Genomic DNA, 21,369 nt, shown 5'->3' on the forward strand with positions numbered 1-21,369 from the left:
TTTTTTAATTTTTATTGTACCATTTTGTCGGGTTAGTTTACATATAACTATATTCGTGCAAAATTACACCTTTCCAGCATTGATAGTCCCTGAGCAAAGCCGCGGACGGACAGACAGACAGACAGACATGGCGAAACTATAAGGGTTCCGTTTTTGCCATTTTGGCTACGGAACCCTAAAAAGGCCCCTGCGGCATTGTGCCGAAGATGCTGGCTGAATCGCTAGGCTCATGCTTTGAGCGAGGTAGCTGCCAGCTCTTCGGTCACCGGTGGCATCTATAAGCCTCTTCGAAATATCTTAGTGCTCCTGGGCCCCACGGACCAAGGGTCTCGACACATAAGCGCAAAAATGTGGTCGAAAAATGGTTTGCAAATTTTGAAAACATAAGCAAACTTTTTAAGTTATTTTTTATATGATAAGGGGAAAACGAGCAGGCGCGTCACCTGATGGAAAGCAATCACCGCCGCCCATGGACATAAGCTGAGTTACGGATGCGATACCGTCCCTTTGAGTAGGCCCGTTTTATGAAGATAAGTTCTACCGGTCCGGAAATAAAATATTTGCGTATATCCGGAAACATCGTATTTATTTACGTAAAAGTATCTTAAGTACTCGTATATCGCGGAGCCGTATGATTAAGGCTTTGTTATTTTTTTTTTTACTTTCCTGTATTCTTTATTGCACTTAATAAAAATATTCATAATAAATACTTAATACAATGTCAAATAAAAGCAGCACAAAATATTTACGGTTAGTCAAACAGACCGCCCCGCGCCACACCATGCAGGCGCAAAGGTGCCCAACGCTTGCCGCGTTGCCCCGTTGAACTGCGATGGACAACCTCCAGAAACGACCCAGAGCGAGCGGGGGTCAAGACCTCGCTCTTGAAGACGGCGCCCAACTTTTTTTAAAAAAGCTGTAGGTAAATGACTCTAAACTTTACAGATTTCTATTCTATGGAGATGATTTAATGTCTGGAACATACATGAACAAGCAATATTTTAATCATTTATCTGAAATGTTGCAAATGCGGCTAAGTACCTATTGGCAGTTTGCTGATTTGGGACCGGGATCCTTTCGACAGCCATAATCTTATAAGTCATAATGTTATGTTTGTCATATTTTTTTTTAAATGGTCACCTGTAGAACTCTATAGGTTAGACAGGTTAGGTTTGTTTTATAACATTTCTGAAAAATAAATGGTTTCAGAGGAAAAACGAGTTATGTCAAACATTACATTATGACTAACAATTTTCTACCAGTCGATATAGACCCTTTGGGACCACTTCATAACATGCGCAATTTTGTTTTATTTTCAAATGCCCTTCATCCTGATCCCTTTTGTTAATTCTATGCCAGTGCTAAATTAATAAAACATCCGAGTGTTGTGTACGAGTATATGGAAGTAAATACGTGCAGATGTGAGTCACACAGCTTATCTCCTTTTTTATCTAGCCAGGTACAAAAGTATTGAATTACGAATACGACCATAATGATTCATATACATCAATAACGGGAAAATGTCCATAGCTTCCGGCATCGCTGTATTGTGGCCTTTGTTTCTAAAAAGTCCAGTGAGTCCAGAGGCTATACCTACATTCGGATTCATCATCGCATACACCATTTCTTTCTGTTCCATGATATATAGGTAAGTATGAGGGTAAAAAAAGATGGTTAATGAAATCGTAAGCTCCGCGCGTTATTATAATACGACCTCAGCTCAGCAGGGCTACTACGAAATTCATAAATCGAAGTTCGTATAGTACCGTCCCTCTCACTCTCGAATTAAATAATACCTCTGTGACCGAGCTTTGGTCGGGCTAAAACTCGATAACAGGCGTTTTTCCAGATATAAGACCAAGCTAGATCGATTTTTCATGCCCGAAAACCCCTACATACCAAATATCATTCTGATAATATATACATATACCTACAAGAATTGCTCGTTTAAATGTACTAGATAGAAGCTTCGGCGGGACGGTACGATACGAACTTCAATTTTCGAATTTCGTTCGGAGTAGCGTTGCAGACGCTGCAACGCTGCGTTCGCTGACGCTATTAAATATTTAATACGAGCGTGAGAGGGACGGTACGATACGAACTTCGAATTTCGTAGTAGCCCCCAGATCCTGGACTGAAAACTGTGACTGTAGGTACGAGTAGGTACGAACTTTGTTAGAAAATATTAACATAACTAAACTTTTAATACGAATGAAAACCACTTGGACACGTTTAAGAACAATTTTGATTTATTAATCCTTTTAGAGATATAACTAGAGACCACAAGGCCATACACTTAAATCTAAATCTTTAATTTACTCTTAGTACGGTGTTGGTTTCTTATTTCCATACAACTCTTTATCCTAGTAAGTATATTTAAATTAAGGTTTTATTTAAGTTTGCATTAAATATAATTTTTCAGGTGGGATTTCAGTTTTGAGTTTCAGTATTTCGATTTCGCCCGCCACGCGAGCCAGCTAGAGATGCCGACGAGAACAGCCTAGAAAAAAAACAGAGTTTTCAAACCCGCAAACTACCAATCAAAGTTTAACAGATTTGGGGCCTGGTTTACCTAGGGTTTACCATTCATTGATAAGTTGTATGTGACAGAATCTGTGATGCCGTCTCTATTTATAAGGACAAAACAAACAGAAACGGCATGCCATAATATCTGTCACATAAAATTTTATGGAGTGGTGAAGGCGTCTTGGGACACAATCGTTTCCACAACATCTTTCTGTCACACGGTACAAGACAAGCGAACACACACAAACACGCACGCACACACACACACACGCACACACACACACACACACACACACACACACACACACACACACACACACACACACACACACACACACACACACAAATACATTTATAATATTAGTAGAATCAGCCCAAGCCCCAAAAAAAGTGGCTCCGAAACGTCGTGTGCTCTGCCTATCCCATTTGGGAATACAGGCGTGATGTCTATGTGTGTGTGAGCCCGAACCCTCTCATTCTGAGAGGACCGCTGTGCCCAGCAGTGGGACTTATATAGGCTGGGACGACTAGTTGGATAAGCGGGATTTCGTACCTGTATGCATGTGAGAATGAAAACAGTGACCGCTAGTACATGCGCGTTGTGGCTCAGCCAGGCGCCGAGTGCGGTCCGGCAGCCCTCGGCATAAGCGACGTCCGTGTTGCAGCGGAACTCTGATGTCGTCCCGTACTCGATGTAACAGCAGCTCAGGGGGATCCGGTCTCTGTGCCAGCTGTTCACGCTGTCGACGCCGCAGCATTGAAACTGGACAAGTAAACAAATCAACTCGTTGAAATGGCAATGGGCAGGCCATAGGTATAGAAGCTATGGAGAGAGCTATGCTTGGAGTTTCTTTGCGCGATAAAATCCGAAATACGGAAATTCGTCGAAGAACTAAAGTCACCGACATGGCTGGAAAAATATGCAAGTTGAAGTGGCAATGGGAGGGCCACATCGCACCAAGAACATAACCGTTGGGGGAGAAAAGTCCTCGAGTGGCCACCACGAACCGGAAGACGAAGCGTTGGCAGGCCTCCCACCAGGTGGACTGACAGTTGCGGGAAACCGGTGGCGAGTTGTCGTTCATTGTAACGTTCTAAGGGGGAGGCCTTTGTTCAGCAGTGGACGTCTTACGGCTGATGATGATAATGATGATGAGGCCATAGGTATAGTACGGAGTACAGATGGCCCATAGGGCCGAAAAGTTCTCGAATGGAGACCGCGGATCGGCAAGCACAGAGCGCAAACAATTTCCCTCATGTGCAGACGTTTCTAGCCGGACCACCAGAATTTTACTAACGATTATTTTATTGTCGAACTTACATAAGTAGATATGTCAAGGTAGGTCGAAAAGTAGTTTGCTTGAAACCACAACTTGAAACTTACAAACATACATACGAAACTTACAAGTTAAATAACACCTTGTAAAGTTAAAACGGGAATCACTTTTCTGTATCTTGCTGCGACGTTTTTATTCATCCCAACTAGCGATAGTAAAAGGAATAGAGTTACTTCAAATTACGAGAATATTTTAATAAATTTCTGGAAAAATTGTTCAAAGGTGTCCTTTCTTTTGGAAAAATGATTCCCGTTTTTACTTTACAATGTGTTATTATGACGTGAATTGGCTATAATGCTAAACACGACCATTAAAGAATAGAAAGAAAGAGACACTTTAGAATCCTAGCACAATAGTCTACTTAAACTGCATAATCCTCTTTTCGAGGCTTTATTATCGAAACATACATATAAACTTCGCATATAAATAATAACAATATCACGGTATGTAATGTAATATACATAGCATCTTACATCTCTTTGTAGATCGTCCCATATTTTTGTGACATCGCGTTTCGTCTCATAGTACTTTAGACTCGCTTCCATGGGGGCTCTGATCCTAGTAGACGTCTCCTTCTCCAGCTTGAAGGCAGTTATTGTTACCGACAATTCCAAAACCAGGACTATCAACATGAGAACCACGTACTAGAATAAAAATAAAGATCGCTATCATAAACGATAAAAAAAAATTAAACACATTTTATCCAGTACAGTCGTGGAAACTGAATCACGTACCGGGTCCTTTTCATAATCTATTTATTTTTTACAGATGTATTATTATTTACGCAGATGACATGGTGCTACTGAGCGCGTCGGTGGGCGGTCTAAAGACACTCCTGAACACTTGTGTGAGGTTTGCTGAGCGACATGGTCTAATTTATAATGCGAAAAAGAGCGAGATCATGGTTTTCAGGCCTAGAGCTCGGCTTCCAACAGATGTACCGCCAATAATGTTGAATGGTGTACAATTGAAACGTGTGACGCAATTTAAATATCTCGGCCACCTGCTCACGGAAGACCTAAAGGATGACGCTGATATAGAGAGGGAGCGCAGAGCGCTGGCGATAAGGGCGAACATGCTGGCACGCAGGTTTGCGCGTTGTACGAGAGAAGTCAAAATAACTCTATTTCGTGCATACTGCACTTCGTTGTACACGTGCAGTCTGTGGGCCGCTGTACCCGTAAGTCGCTCAGCGCTCTGCGCGTACAGTACAACGACGCGTTCAGGGTTATGTTGCGGCTGGCGCGACGCTGCAGCGCGTCGGGCATGTTCGCGGAGGCGCGCACGCCTGCTTCTACACCACTGTGCGCAGGCGCTGCGCGTCCTTGGCCAGCAGAGTGCGCGCGAGCCGCAACACTATTTTGTCCATGATTGCTGATAGATTTGACTGTCCTTACATGAACCATTGCATGTTGGTTCACGTAAAAAGAAATGGTGTTTAAAGTGCACAATACCATATTTTCTTTTTATTAATAGCCTAAATTTAATTAATTACCTAATTTGTGACATTAATATAATTTTGCATTTTGCTTATTAACTTAGAATTTTAGAATTGTATGTATTTAAATTTGGACCTATGTTGTTCTTGAAAATAAATGAATTATTATTATTATTATTATTATTATTTATGTATGGGATGTCAACATGACAATATAGTAGCACAAAGGTTCCACCCTGGTGGTGGTGGTACGTGATTCGGTTTCCTTGACTGTAGGTACTTGGGTAGGTCCTAATAAACATTCCTACATAGACTTGTCATCGGAAATTTTCATTTAAGCTAAAGACACATTTTCGAGAGATTGCCATTAAAAACATCATCATAATTATCAGAACTAAATATATAGTTTACATCTACAACGCCTATTCATATTGAATAGCTAACAATTGGTAAAACTAAAACTCTATCGAGCACTATTCACTGTAATGTACCCAGTCTAAAATTTACAAATGCAAAATACGCCGAATAAGGTTGCATTATTACTTATATACCAATGTACCCATAACAATAAGTTGATAACAGATGCGTAGCCAACCTTTCGAGAAAAGCGTAATGCTCTTTTATTGCCCTGAGTTGCACTGGCCCCTAAATACTGGCCACAGTACATACAAAAAAGGAGCAGTATTCCGTCTTTATACAAACGGCCGGAACGCGAGTTATACCTACACGCAACTCTCGAATCAGCATACCTCGACAACCATGCTCCGCGGTTAATTACGAACTCACGCGCATTTATTACGTACATTAATATGTCACAACGATATAAACAGTATTGTTCGATTTACGGATGTTTAAATTCATCTAATATAATATAATAAAAGCGTATCTAATGAAGTTATTTATCAGAATGCGAATTTTTTGTACTCTTAAATTCAACAATAAAGCTTTTCGCACATCCCAGATGTGATGCAAATACTTCTCCGTAAGTAGCTAATTTGTAGGTATTTATAACAAATATAGGTAGTGATGAAGTGATGAAGCCAAATAAAACCGTTTAAAACATAATACGCATTTTTGTTAAACACTACTTAGTCCATTCCTTCCATAACTTCCTAAAGCTCCTAATCCTTTCTGTACTTTAAATTTCATGTGATATTATCAAATCAAATAAATAACTGAAGAGTGACAGTTAGTAGAATAGGCAGCCATATCGCGCGTTTGTGTACCGAGCCGGCGTAGGTAATTAGGTATATCAAGGAAGCTGCCGAGACGGTATACTGCTCCTTTTTTGTACTGTGTACTGGCGCTGCAAGCTGATTTCAAAGTTTCACTGTGCATGGCAAAAAGTTCCACAATTAACGAACTGAATCATGACCTATTGAGGTGTTGAGGGTGGTAAGAAAGCCGGTTGCGTGTGGTGCGATGGAGGAACTTAGCAGCACAATAACTTACTATCCTAGCTTGAAAAAGTATCCTCGTATATCCGGGATACTTTCTAAGGCTCAGCTTTTATGAACTTGATAAACTTACCGCGATGATGAAATAGAACTTCTCAGATATAGCAGCAAATGACCCGAGCACAGATATGAATATGATGAAGACCCCGGTGCCTACCGCGAGGGCGGGCAGCACGAAGAATCTGTACGTGATCAGCTCGTCGTAGTTGGAGTTTCTTTCGAGGACTAATATGCCCACGATCAGGAGAATAATGCCGGTTAACTGTGAACAGTATGAGCCAAGAACATTCTTGTAAATGCTTAAGGGGTGTGTTTCCACCAGAGATGTACGCACAGCCTTAGCACAGTTGTAGTGGAAAGGTGAATGTAAGCGAGGAGAGGTAAATGAAGCGTTTATATTGGTACACGGCAAACACATTCCTCGCAATACATACTCGCACCACTGGTAGAAACACAGCCTTAAGTGTCCCCAACCTATGAACTAACTACTAATTAACTAGACTTTATTCGTAGTCTCACACGCTGAAGTAATCCATTAGAACCTCCAGTTGAATGGAAATCAAGTTTACATTGCAGTTTAAAGAAAAGCCTCAAAAATCATTTAGATGTTGTTCTATTGCAAGGCTGGATCAACCCAGGCCACGGGCTACAAAGTGGCCCACCAAAGCATTTCAATTTGCCAGCCAACGTCTTCATCGGCCGGCCAACTCTTATTCGTACCTGGTCTAGTAGTATCCTGGCGCCGCCTCATAATTAAAATATTTTGCCCGCCTAGAAAATCTATTGCCCAGCCTTGTTCTATTGTATTATAAATATATATAACCGAACTTAAACTGTACTGATTGATCGTCAGTTTTTTTTTACATCGAACAGCTGGCAAATGAGCAGGCGTGTCACCTGATGGTACTCTTAAGCGATCACCGCCGCCCATGGACACCTACAGCATTATTAGGACTGCGGGTGCGTTGCCGGCCTTGCAATAGGCGATACACCCGCCTTTTGAAGTTACCCAAATCATAGCTGGACGGAAAAACCCCAAAAGTGACTCCATTCCATATTTTACACGTGCGAGGTAGAAAGGAACGTTTAAACCGCAAAGTGGAAGAGCACCAATCATCGAGATTGAGAGAGTTTGAATCCGAATGGGGAAGCAATGAATAACTTGCAACACGTTACCATATTATTATTATTTGTATGGTATATATTGGTTATTTTCGGAAGCGGAGAATGGATTGACATTAAAGTGTGTGTGTGTGTGTGTCTGTATGTTGTCAGTCTTTCACGTCGAAACGGAGCGACGGATCGACGTGATTTTTTGGCATACTTAGAGATACTATCTCTATGCCCAGGCCAGGCCCATAAACTTATGGGCCAGAGAGTGACATAGGCTACTTTTTATCCCGGAAAAATGCACAGTTCCCGAGGGAACAGCGCGCGATAACCGAATTCCACGCAGGCGAAGCCGTGGGCAAAAGCTAGTAAAAACATAGTTATTTGTCAAATAAACGTAGCCGCATTGCACTTGTAGTTGCGAAGTAGCAAGCAAATTAGTTTTGGTCTACGTTTAATACGTTTCATTCAAATAGGCAAGGGTATACGTACCTAAGTACATAAAGAAAAAAAAGCATGTCATCGAATAATGAAATTGGAACAGAAAGTTACCAACTTGGAAGTACACACACAATGTTTATAATCTAGTATTAGAGTCTTCTTCTATCAAAAATAAGAGGGATCTTACCACAAATATGCCGTTAACCACCGCTAGATTATACTTCACCGAGCTAAGAACTTTGGGCACTTTCATTTTTATTGGAAACTTCACAATCGGTCGATTACTTCCGAACGGCGCAAATAAACTGAAGACAGTCATTTTATCTAGGTGCTCAGTCGCAGTTATCTTGACATGATCCCTAACACGGTTATTTATCTAAAAAATAGGATGTACCTAACTTCCTTCTCTGTTTAAGAATAGGCCATAGGCTGAGCGATATCGATATTACCCATGTTTTACTGATATAAATATTTACATCATCATAATCCGTTATCTCAGGTCTTAGATATTTCTACCTTGTATTTTCTTCAGGAAAGCCCTAGGTCGATCAAAGGGAGAACCCTTAAAGTCGAAGTTCCGTCTTACGGAGACGATGCTGGACGACTCGGGATCACTAGAATTTCACTTCCAGATCATTGTGTTATCAGTACCTATGCCAAATTGAAGCTCAATCAGATGCCAAGAAGAGGAAAAATTTGAAACTACAATTTACATAAAAATACTTACATACACGACCGTTATAAGTTAAATAAACGCCTGTAAAAAGATCATACTGCGGGTTACACTTACTATAAGGATATTTTGCAGAGGTTCGCTGTAGACTGATAATTTGTGTTTGTGATAATGTGTAAAGATACTACGTGAGCACAATGTCGTCAACGTAAAAATGCCAATATGAGAGCCTGTATGCCGCAGTGCCAGCCCACCCTTTAAAATACACTCAATCGTTTAACCCAACATACTTAATCTCCTAATTTGATTTGCCAAATTGTCCATACTTTTGTTTTGGTGAAACGTGAGTCATAAAAATTTCCTATCACATGAGATCAGTCACCTTATCATCTTATTGTAAAACAGAAGTAGGCGCGGCGACTGCCGTCATTGTGTGGACCTGTCCTAGTCCATCCGTACATGTATTTTTTTAACATTACTTTTGTATTAAAGAAAATTGGTTGCTCTCATTGATCACAGCGTGAAGACATGTTGACAAATAGGTAGGTACAGACAGATAGTACAGAATCATCAAAAAGTTTACGATTTTTCTTAAATTGATAAGTAAAATAAAAAATAAATACTTACTCTTAAATAACTTGAAAAAGAAAAAACTGAATCCGGACGGTCTGTTTGTCTGTCCGTCTGAAAACCTGTTTTAAATTAATGTTTTAATGTTTATTTGGGCACAAACGGTACATGGTTCTTAAAAATAAACAAATTACAATTTACATAAACCAATAAAGCTGCCACCACTTACTGATTAAAATGATCGGGAAACAAAACTGAAAACAGGTTTGTTGGCTAAACACAAATACGGTCAGCAGTTAATTGAACAAAAAAATTAAACTTTAAAGTCAGCGCAACATTACCAGTCATTCATTAGAAAAGATACCCGTAACATAAAAACCTTTTCTATATTATGGTACTTCCGGTTGTGTGTTTCGGTGTCTGCACGCACAACCAACATTAAAAATTCTGAAAATCTTATTTTTAGGGTTCCGGAGCCAAAATGGCAAAAACGGAACCCTTATAGTTTCGCCATGTCTGTCTGTCTGTCTGTCTGTCTGTCCGTCCGTCCGCGGCTTTGCTCAGGGACTATCAATGCTAGAAAGCTGTAATTTTGCATGGATATATATGTAAACTATGCCGACAAAACGGTACAATAAAAAAATCAAAAAAAATTTTAGGGTACCTCCCAATGCCTCCCATAGACGTAAAGTGGGGGTGATTTTTTTTTCTCATCCAACCCTATAGTGTGGGGTATCGTTGGATAGGTCTTTTAAAACCATTAGAGGGTTCCTAAAACGATTTTACGATTCAGTGATTTGTTTGCAAAATATTCAACTTTAAAGAGCAAATTTTCATTAAAATCGAGCGTCCCCCTCCCCTCTAAAATCTAAACCGGTGGGTGGAAAATTTGAAGAAATTCAGGATGGTAGTAAGTATATCAAACTTACAAGGAAAACTATAACGGTTAAGTTTTCTTGAGAATTATTAGTAGTTTAAGAGTAAATAGCAGCCTAAGGTATAAAATATACCAAAACTATGGAATCCTTAGAAAAATATTACCAAATTTTTTTGTAATGGCTACGGAACCCTATTTCGGGCGTGTCCTACACGCTCTTGGCCGGTTTTTTCTGAAAATGTTAGGTAGATATTTCATTGACGTGACAAAGAATCTATTGATGAAAACATTGACAGTTTATTTGTACTTTGGTAAACAGTAATTATTTACAAGCTTAATTGTACTTATTCTACGCGTCGTCTAGGTCTAGGACTCCAGTTCCACTGTTTCGAACTTTGACCTCCAAGCTAACCAACCAGAGATGGCAGTCAGAATTATCTGAAACAAATAAGATTTTAACCTCATATTACAAATGACTCCAGGGGTTTCACGAAAGGGTTAACCCAACACACTGCATGTGTATCTAGAGCAAGGCTGGCCAATATTTTTTTTAGGTGGGCAACAATATTTTTTTTAGGTGGGCAATTTTTTTTAAAGGCTGAGGTGGTGCCGGGCCATGACTTTTAGCCAGCCTATATACATCCCACTGCTAGGCACAGGCCTCCTCTCGGTATGAGAGGGCTTGGGCCGTAGTTCCCACGTGGGCCCAGTGCGGATTGGGTTTGGGAACTTAGAGGTATCAATTACTAAAATTATACACTAAGAAGAAAGGATGGCCGATGGCGCGGGCTTGGGTTTGGCCAGCCTGATCTAGAGTTCACAAGGGCGTCGCAAAACAATTTCATCCTGTAAAGAAGTCGTATTATTAAAAAGATTGCGTGATTTTTAATAATAATAATTGATTCATAAAAACATCCAGTTACAAAAATGTCAATTTATATGTATGTACTAGAAAAACTAAACTAAAGTAGGTAAAACCTGTGCTTTAGGATAAGCTGTGGGGCTGCTTTTGCAATAGGTTAGGCACGGAGGGGAGTAGCAATTGGGTAGTGCCCAGGGTTAAAAAAAATATTCTATCTAGACAGTCAGTTTATCACAAAATATTGTACACGCATTTCTTCTTTTGTCAATAAAACAAAAAATTACAAAGATTAAGCATATCAAAGTTCGGGAGTGACGGCCTGTGACTACGACACGCCGTGTTAAAAATTGTCGCGCGGAACTGTACCTAACTGGCTACCTATAGGTAAGTCTTCATATTTTTTTCTTTAAATGACAAAAGAAGACAGCAGCAGGTTTGCAGGTGGTGAGCTTGTGCAAGGTCCGCCCGGATTGCTACCACCACCTTGCTCGCTAATCCTGCCGTCAAGCAGCAGTGCTTGCACTGTTGTTTTTCGGCGTGGAGAGTAAGACAGCCGGTGAAATTACTGGCACTTGAGGTATCCCATCTCAGGCCTCTAGGTTGGCAACGCATATGCAATACCCCTGGTGTTATGAACTGTGGCTATATGAACGTCTCGGGTAAAATGGCGTGTTTTATGCTCTTGTTGTACAATCTACTATTTTTTGAGACACTAGCCTACTTAAATAGTTTTTTTCTCCGAGTTACCTGCATAATAGTGAAGACTAGAGCAGTGACGGCCAGCACATTAGCATTGTTGCTCAGCCAAGCCCCAAGCACGGCCATACAGCCCTCAGGGTACGTGGAGCCCATGACACAGTCGAACGGGGAGATGGTTCCGTAGTCGATGTGGCAGCAGCTCACTGGTATACTGGTCAACCGCCAGTCGTTCACGCTGACAGCGCCGCAGCATTCAAACTGTGAGCCAACATATTTAAAGTTTATTGAACTGAAACAATAACCTAATGCTCATCATCCCAGCCTTTATACGTCCCACTGCTGGGCACAGGCCTCCTCTCAGAACAAGAGGGCTTGGGCCATAGTTCCCACGCGGGCCCAGTGCGGATTGGGAACTTCACACACACCATTGAATTGCTTCGCAGATTTGTGCAGGTTTCCTCACGATGTTTTCCTTACCGCAAAGCTCGTGGTAAATTTCAAATGTAATTCCGCACATGAATTTCGAAAAACTCAGAGGTGCGAGCCGGGGTTTGAACCCACGACCCTCTGCTTGAGAGGCGATAGGTCAAACCACTAGGCCACCACGGCTTTTTTCCACCTAACCTAACCTAATGCTCACCGTGACCTTATTTGCAAGTGACGTTTATGCAAGAAAAGTGCGTTTTTTTTATCAAACAACTGGCAAACGAGCAGGCGGGTCACCTGATGGTAAGTGATCACCGCCTGGACGCATGGACACCTACAGTATTATCTATACAGTTCCTCCACTCCACACTGTAAGAACACACACAAATCACTCAAACACCACCACTACACTACACTGACGCTTTCCGAACTCAACCAGAGCTCATCTTCAGAGCAACACAATCGTTCACCATGGTACCAGATGTTAAACATCCGCATAGACCATAGTATCGCCTGATTCAATCGAATTATTTAAAGTTTATTATTGGAATGTGTTACGCATCTGGTCGAAGTAAGTACTATGTGTGAAGAATATCAAGCGATGCACGTCTGTGCGACATGCCTCTTACCTACGTGCCTGGAAGAGATCGCTCTTAAGCGATAAGGCCGCCTATTGCTCACCTTGTAATTTTAATAATTTGTTTTCTGTATCGCTTACTATGTCTGGTGTACAATAAAGAGTCTTTGTATTGTATTGTATTGTACGTGGGGGCGGGGGTGCGAAGTATGATCAAGCGTTGCACGACTAGGTACATAAATATATTACTGTTTTTGCGGGTAGCAAGGCCTTCTTCAAGGTGTACCACCATCTTATTCGGTAGTCCTGCCGCAAAGCAGCGGGCTTCTGCGTGTATATCGTGGAGAATAAAGCGGCCAGTGAATATTACTGGTACATGAGGTATTCTATCAGCCCTCGAAGCTTGGGTAGGGGAAGGCTACAATAAATCTCTCTCCAGGCTAGGGTTACCAGACGAAAAATTCAAAAGTCCGGAGAAAAAGCCTGATTTCCGTCAAAAATTCCTGAGAATCTGTCGCAATAGCAGATTTTGTCTCAAACGTAATTTACCTACAATTAAAAAGGTCAATTATTATTATAGTAGGTACTGATATTATTGTGATCTCGGTTAATTTTATTTATGCAATTAATATGACCTAAGTAGATTTTTTAGTTACGAGTAGTCTCTATTATGCATAAAGATTAATTTTTGATTTTGTTACTTTTTAATAAAAAGATATTAAAAAATCCTCTATTTATTTGAGAATTCTAAAAATCCTGAGATTTCCCGAGATTTCCAAAATCTGGCCGGAATCCTGAGAAGAGTCAAAATTCTGAATGCTCCGGACAAATCCTGGGATATTATGGTAACTGGTAACCCTGCTCCAAGCATATGTTATATACCTAGGGATCGAAGTCCAAAGGAAGAGCGTTAGTGTTAGTTGTATATATGCGTCCGAGTAGAAAAACTTAGATGACGCGATGCAGGGTGTTGCTACATTTTCTCACTAGATGGCGCTAGGATTAGCTGCACTGGCAATAAAATCAGCAATCCTCTAGTGTTGCCAGTTTCCACTCTACTGGTAGTGGTGCTCACTTTCATAAGCTGACCAACTTCCTCGGTTTGCTCCCATATAAAAAGACACTTCATAAGAAACACTTACATCTCTGTGCAACTCGTCCCATAGCCTAGCGATGTCACGCCTTGATTCGTAGAGCTGTATACTGGCCACCATGGGCGCTCTGATCGCAGAGGTCGCTTCATCCTTTAACTTGAATGCGGCGATTGTAATGGACATCTCGAATATCAAAATAACCAATAGAAGGGCCACGTACTGAAATAAATTGAGTGAAAAGTTATTAAATAAGGTATCAGTAACTGTTTGTATACCTAGGTAAGTAGAGCGAAATAGTAGATTATTGTCGTGGCCTGGAAGTAGGCAATTGCTGGCTGAGAATGAGAATTAAACGGACGAGCTTGCGAGTCCGTTTAACTAATACGAAGCCAGTAATTGCTATTCCAGCCGACACTAATATAAAGCTTTTCTCAAAAATGGTGAAGGATAAAAATAAATTAGAATAAACCTTTTCTCTTCTTTTAAAAAAAAACAGCAGACCTTTTTCCACCGAAAACACCACAAGCTGTTTCAGATCCAATAAAAAAAGTCTGAAGTTCCAACAACATAACTGATAGCAGCCATTTGAGTTGGATGTATACATACGACTTGTGCCAACATTTCCATGGCCGTTTTCACTTTTTAAAAAGTTTGAGACTCGACAATAATAAATTATTGTCGAGCTAGCGCGCCTGCAATCTTTTTTTAACTTTAATTTCTCGCTGACCATAAACTATGCACTAGCCTTCTGATATGCAAGGAATAATCGTAGGGAATAATGTAGACTTTTACGGACATTTTTGAGAAAAAACTTTTTAACCGGCCAATTTGAAAACACACACACAGAGAGCCAGTACTTAGTAGTGTTGATGAGTGGTAGGTAAGGCTACAATAGAGAGATCTCTCTCTGCATATGTTATACCTACCTGGGGATCGACTGAAGTCCAAAGGAAGAGCGTCGGAAGTCGTATTATAATGCGTCCGAGTAGTGAACTTCGATGGCGCGCTGTTTGATTTGGAGTTTCTATATTTTCTCACTAGATGGCACTAGGAGTCGCTACGTTAACTTTTAGGTAAATACAAATCTAATTATTTAATGAATAAGTCCGCCTTTGTACAATTATCTCAAAGTTTGTCAATTGTGTTTTGTTTCTTTTCTTTTGTACAATAAAGAGTTTACATATTATGTACATACATACATACTTATATACAATTAAAAATAAAGCCTTTTTAAACGCCTACGTACAAATCTAATAGCATAGCACGATATTGTCAAACTGCGTCATACTAATGTGTTTGATTCGGGCACTTACCCCAGCGATGAAGTAAAATTTTTCTGATATAGCAGCATAATATCCGAGTACGGACACAAATAATATTATGACGCCTGTAGCTACTGCGAAGCCTGGCAGTGTAAAGAACCTGTTGGTGATCAAGTCTTCATATTCCGTATTCTTTACCAATACTACAATGCCAACTATGAGGAGTACAACGCCGGTCAACTGCAAAAGAAAGATTTATTTACTTTTTGTAGCCAGAATAAACATAAAACTGGCCATGTAGGGATCCGTACAAATATGTGGCAAATATTAAGTTTTAATCATCGACATCTATGTACCTTACGGCATAGATGTTGATGGTTTTAATAGCCTACTAGCTAATTTGTAATGCATTAGCTTATATACCTACATATAACATACTACTATTATGTTTATTTCAGATTTTTGCAGCCTACACTTTAGCTTGTGGAGGGGGGGGGGGAACAGTTGCCTCTCACTTAAATAAGCAATTGAAAGTCTTTCAGTTTGCAAACTGATGCCATCTCAAAAATAGTCATAGCAAACTTATTTTGTATTTGAATGCCCTATCCAATGATATCCCACACTGAGTTTAGATGGTTTAGAGGACAAAAAAATCATTGTAAGTAAAGTACTTAGTTTCTTGTATATTTTTATAAATAGGTAATAACTTAAACTGCCTAAATTGGATGCTAGATTTTTAACGTTTAGAGGTTCACTTCATAAGTACAAAGAACCGAAAACTTGAGTTCAGACATATTACAACTATTATAGGTACCACTAATAATAATAAGTACATGTTACCTTACGTTACATACAAAACCAGTTAACCGCGGTGCATTCAGTGCGGCAAAATGTCACAGAATCAATTCACACGAATACAAACAAGATCTCCTTACCACGAAAACACTGTTAACTGCAGCCAGATTGTATCTCACTAACTTGAAAATTTTGGGCACTTTCATCTCCATCTTGTTTAACAATTTTCAAAATATATGTCGATCCTTCGACCGAGATAAGTCAACTGGAGACCGAGATGTTTATCTCAGTAGTCAAAGTTTGAGTTATCTTGACGTTATCCATATCGCTTAGTCAAAATTTATCTCCCGAAATAAATGTAGTTCACGTTTGTTCAACTTAAAAACGGTTTCGCGCGGAATTTTGACGCAAAACTTATCTACTTATCATCATTAAATAATATTGGACTTTAAAGTACTTACTCCATTTATTTTTACATTTGAAACTAAACGGTAAAATGTGCACACTTTTTAAATAAAACCCGAAACTATATAAAATTGTGTTACCTTTTACCTATATTAAAAACATAATAAATACCGCTAATAAATGTACATGTAGGTATTTTTAGTCCATTTGTGTTCTTTATACCAAGAAACGTGTGTTACAATTTGACCGTTAATTCAAACCTTAAATTAAACGGATAGTAGAACAAAGAGAAACCTCGATTTAGCAAAAAATATAAGACATTTTCATAATTTATTTCTAGACTTTAAAAAGAATAACATAATAGTTCAATATTTTTTTTCTAGCATTAATAAATTACCTGTAAAACGTTAATTTAAGGGGGTTGCTCTTCCATACAAACCTACGGACACCCCGCATAGCTTCCACGGACATGTTTTCTTAGAGGATTTTTTGAGAATAGTAAATTATGGATATGCTCTTCAAGCAAAATCCAAAAAAAAGTAACTTTATTGCATCAACAGTGCAGCGTCATGCAGTAAATTTTGATGCATTTTACCATTGTATGAGTACAACTGACAGTGTTCGCAGCGAGCATGTAGTGACATCTTATATGGGTGCGTGAGTCAATGTCACAAAATCAAACTATTGTAAATAGGTATCGACTATTTCGTGTGGTCACGTGACCATCACCTTTGGCTCAGATAATACGACAACTAAATGAAGAAAGCATGAGATCACTGAGAGATCAAGTTCAAGTTTCTGAGTCTAGTATTTACTTTTTTTGTTTTTAAATCTGTTATTTTCGGAAGTTGAAACGCCTAAACTATTATTTCTGATTAATGCAAGGACGCAAACTGTAAGTAAGACGAAAAATAGGTAAGTTACTTTTAAAATTGTCATTTAAAATAATAATTATTTAAGTAACAGACCCAGTCCTCGGCAAAAATTATAACATTGCATACTTTACATACATTAAAATGCGGTGCTTCGATCTAGGACAAGTGGTTTAAATTCAACTTACAAATTCTGAACAGATATTAGTTATTTACTCTTACGTAGACAGTAGCGCCACTAATTTATATAAAGCATATTTATTCTCACAATAAAAGGTGCTAGGTGTAATCACTAAACTAATTAGTTAAAAATAAGGTCTACATTCAACATACATTGCATGTGTATGTATGAATATCAAGTTTTACAGTGAGGCTCAAATAAATTCCTACATAGCACGGCATTTTTACGGCCGCTAAATCTAGGCTCGGTGAATAAAAAGGTTTTCACAATCGAAGTAGTTTTCGTACCTTTTTTATTATTATAACTGGCTAGATAAGTAAAATTTAAACGTCATTATAATACATTTTTGTCACAACGTCAAGTCAATGAGATTGATATTCAAAAGCAATTATGTTTGAATAATTATGATTTGAACACAAATCAAGAAGTCAAAAAGTTGGCGGACGAGAGGAAATTAGCAAGAGTGCAACTCTTAAACTATTTATGTATGTACGATTTGATGATGAAAAAATTGGATACACGGGTATGTTAATTTTATCATTTTTGTCAGAAACATTAATATTTGTTACAAGAACACCAGAGGCAGGGCTGTAAGAATTTCATTCCTACTGGGTGGCCAAAGTATGGCTTATCGTGTGTACCAAACTTGTGGTCTGCAGCAACCTACTACGAAAACATACCAAATTTCCCTAACTCTTAGTAGCGTCGTGAACATTTTCACTCCATAGAAGTAAGTCGCTTCCCACCGTCTGTCTGCATATGTACGAGTATGTATTATGAAGTGATTCAAGATTTATTATTTTATTTATAAGTGTGAGAAACGGCAGGGGTTATGGTTTTGGAGCGTATGTATGGGCATTTCTTTCGCACGCTATGCAACAAGGCGAAGGCAAGGAAAATAAGTCTTTGTTAGGAGTGACACAAGTTGTTAATTTTATGCGTACATGTCTTTCCGTCGGCTCATCCGTCCGTCCGTCTGTTGATCTGTCCATATGTCTGTCCGTCTGTCTGTGTATCTGTGTTTCGAAGTGAACACTACATCTTAGTCCTATTTTTTTAATGATTGTTTACCAACGCACACACCAAACCTTTTATCCTAAAAAGCTGAAATTTAAGATAAGGAAAAAATACCTACATAAAATTCTACTGGTTCGTAACTACTATTTAGTTTTTAGGATTCCGTACCTAAAAAGTGCCAACGGAACCCTATTGCTAAGACTCCTCTGTCTGTCTGTCTGTCTGTCCGTCCGTCTGTCACAGGGCTCTATCTCTTGAGTTGTAATAGTTAGACACTTGAAATTTTTTACAGATTATGTATTACTGTGGCCGCTATAGCAACAAATACTCAAACCAGAATAAAATAAATATTTAAGGGTGGCTCCCATACAACAAACGTGATTGTTTTGCCGTTTTTTGCATGATGTTAAAAACGGCAATTTATTAATTATTCACAGAATATTTAGCTGTGTAATTACTTTAAAAATAAATAATTAAATTAAAATAAAACAATATTTTAAGGAGGGCTTCTATACAACAAACTTGTTTTTCTGGCCGTTTTTTTTGCTAATGTCTAATGTTGTACTTATAGATAATGGTACGGAACACCTCGTGCGCGAAACCGACTTGCACTTGGCCAGTTTATTTTTAATACCCAGGGTAGGTATCATGGAATTCAATGTTAAATTTTACAACTCTACCTCTATATCACTAATCTCTGTAAATTTGACATGCAGGCAGAAAGGAATAGCAAAAATCTAAATTCAATATCAGGATATTTGAAAAAGATAAGTATTGTTCACTAACCGATTTTAATGACGATGATGATGCTGATGATGATGATGATGATGATGATGATGATGATGGTCGTATGTCATCGCTGCCGAATTCTTACTTTATTCAATGAAAGACATGGAGAAACTTTGTCACAAAGACTTAATTCAGATAATTTGATATTACGCTGTCCGTCCGTCTATTTCTATAGGATTACTTAAAACTGAAGCAAACTGAAGTGGCAGTGGGCCGGCCATATCAGCCGAAGAACCGGTAACTGCTAGGGTAAAACGAGTAAAAGCCTAGCGTGGCGTGGGACGCCCTCAGACTAGGTGGAGCGATGATCTTCACTGGGTAGCTGACAGTAACTGGATGAGAGTGGCCGAGGATCGTGCTCAGTGGCGTGCAATTGGAGACGCCTATGTCCAGTAGTGGGCTAAGATAGGCCGATAATGATGATGATGATGATGATGATGACTTAAAATAAGACAATAATCCCACTCATATTATAAATGCGAAAGTTTGTTAGTCTGTTTGTTTATTTCTTTATTACCTTTTCACGTCTAAATCGTTGAACTGATTAGGATGAAATTTGAGATACAGATAGTTTGAGTCCCGTAGAAAAACATAGGGTAGTTTTTTTTAATCACATAATTCCGCGGAATAGCTATAAACGAATTATACGCGGACAGAGTTGCGTGCAACAGTATGTACATTAGGGAATTTACCTACTGATAGTCTGATTTACGTCCTTATGCTGTAACTAAAAGGCATCGGTCACCTAGGTATCTTATAGTCTGTCTGCTAATACTATTTCTGTATTTATTAATGCACAATTCCTTTCAGATTCAATGATAACTAACTGCATATAACTTTGCCTGGAATTATTATATTGCTGAAGTAGCCTGGTGCTGTCATGCAATTTTCAAGGTGAAGAAAAGAAGAAACGTTTAATGTTATATGCAAGAAATTTAGGAATATCCGACTGATTAGATTTATTTATTAACGCTGTGTTAAAAGTTTGTTCTAAATAAATATGATGTACACAACGAAATAAAGTCTTCGTAGGCATCTTTCTTTTAGCGTTCCGTGGGTGGAAATTTTAGTGGAGCTTCTAAAAACAAGAATACCAACAGGTATGTAGTTTTCATTTGTTGAATGAAACTATAGTAATTTCAGATGATGAATGATAATAGGGGTACATATATATAAAGTACTATAAAACCGTACAACTTTGACCTTTGATATAACTTTGCCCAAGTTGTAATTTTTTAAAACATCTGAAATAAAACAAAATTGACAGATTGTGACCACTTTGTGACATGCACATTTCTAAATCATTTTTGTATATTTTTTTCCCTGTTGTCACGAATAAATCTTTTCTTTTCCCTCGATATTGGAATATTCTTTATTCCTGACGGGAGTTACTTCTCCCTTTTAGGGTTCCGTACCCAAAGGGTGCCAACGGGACCCTATTGCTGAGACTCTGCTGTCTGTCTGTCTGTCTGTCTTCTACTGGTTCGTAACTATTATTTAGTTTTTTAAGGTTAGGCCAACGGGACCTATTGCTGAGACTCTGCTGTCTGTCTGTCTGTCTGTCTGTCCATCCGTCTGTCACAGGGCTTTATCTCTTGAACTGTAATAGCTACCCGTGTGATGTCGGTTAGAATTAGACCTCTCCATTTCTTCCCGTGGATGTCGTAAGAGGCGACTGAGGACCGTAGGCCACAGGCTAGCAACCTGTCACTATTGTACCGTTTTTGTCAAACTTAAAACGTAAAATTGCTAAAAGTGGCTCCGAAGCTGTAACGTTTCGTGTGCTTTGCCCTACCCCATTTAGGCATACATGTTTGTGTGTACTAGACACTTGAAATGTTGACAGATTATGTAGGTATTACTGTGGCCTCCATAACACAAATACTAATAAGTAAAATTAAAAAATAATGGAGTTGTCATACAAGAAACGTGTTTTTCCCAGCGTTTTTTGGTTACTAGCG

General features: G+C 39.1%; 2 protein-coding genes and 1 long non-coding RNA gene across 4 annotated transcripts in view; 1 reads left to right on the forward strand and 2 right to left on the reverse strand.

The window, feature by feature from the left end:
* Positions 1 to 2,227: 2,227 nt before the first annotated feature.
* LOC141427841 (tetraspanin-9-like) lies at positions 2,228 to 8,611 on the reverse strand. Its single transcript, XM_074087429.1, has 5 exons — positions 8,497 to 8,611; positions 6,832 to 7,020; positions 4,337 to 4,507; positions 3,080 to 3,289; positions 2,228 to 2,500 (listed from the first exon to the last, which is right to left on the reverse strand). Exons 1-5 carry the CDS (start codon positions 8,560 to 8,562, stop codon positions 2,444 to 2,446), a joined length of 693 nt encoding a protein of 230 aa, XP_073943530.1. The 5' UTR covers positions 8,563 to 8,611; the 3' UTR covers positions 2,228 to 2,443.
* A 2,095-nt stretch (positions 8,612 to 10,706) lies between these two features.
* The window catches only part of LOC141428321 (uncharacterized), a 20,168-nt gene continuing 9,505 nt past the window's right edge, over positions 10,707 to 21,369 (reverse strand). The window contains exons 1-5 of one of the 2 annotated variants that reach the window (XM_074088257.1): positions 16,285 to 16,427; positions 15,401 to 15,589; positions 14,136 to 14,306; positions 12,039 to 12,248; positions 10,707 to 10,867 (exon numbers count right to left, since the gene is read on the reverse strand). In XM_074088257.1, coding sequence (XP_073944358.1) covers positions 10,796 to 10,867; positions 12,039 to 12,248; positions 14,136 to 14,306; positions 15,401 to 15,589; positions 16,285 to 16,356 — 714 coding nt within the window. In that variant the 5' untranslated portion in view covers positions 16,357 to 16,427 and the 3' untranslated portion in view covers positions 10,707 to 10,795. Of the gene's footprint in view, positions 10,868 to 12,038; positions 12,249 to 14,135; positions 14,307 to 15,400; positions 15,590 to 16,284; positions 16,428 to 21,369 lie in introns of those variants that run through there. The other variant, XM_074088258.1, reaches the window with a different exon arrangement.
* Positions 17,840 to 21,369, forward strand: part of LOC141427842 (uncharacterized) — a 4,314-nt gene continuing 784 nt past the window's right edge. The window contains exons 1-2 of the long non-coding RNA XR_012451372.1: positions 17,840 to 18,125; positions 20,219 to 20,508. This is a non-coding gene — a long non-coding RNA (uncharacterized lncRNA). The remainder of the gene's footprint in view (positions 18,126 to 20,218; positions 20,509 to 21,369) is intronic.

The sequence above is a fragment of the Choristoneura fumiferana genome, chromosome 5, assembly GCF_025370935.1.
Source record: "Choristoneura fumiferana chromosome 5, NRCan_CFum_1, whole genome shotgun sequence".
Taxonomy (NCBI): Eukaryota; Metazoa; Arthropoda; class Insecta; order Lepidoptera; family Tortricidae; genus Choristoneura; species Choristoneura fumiferana.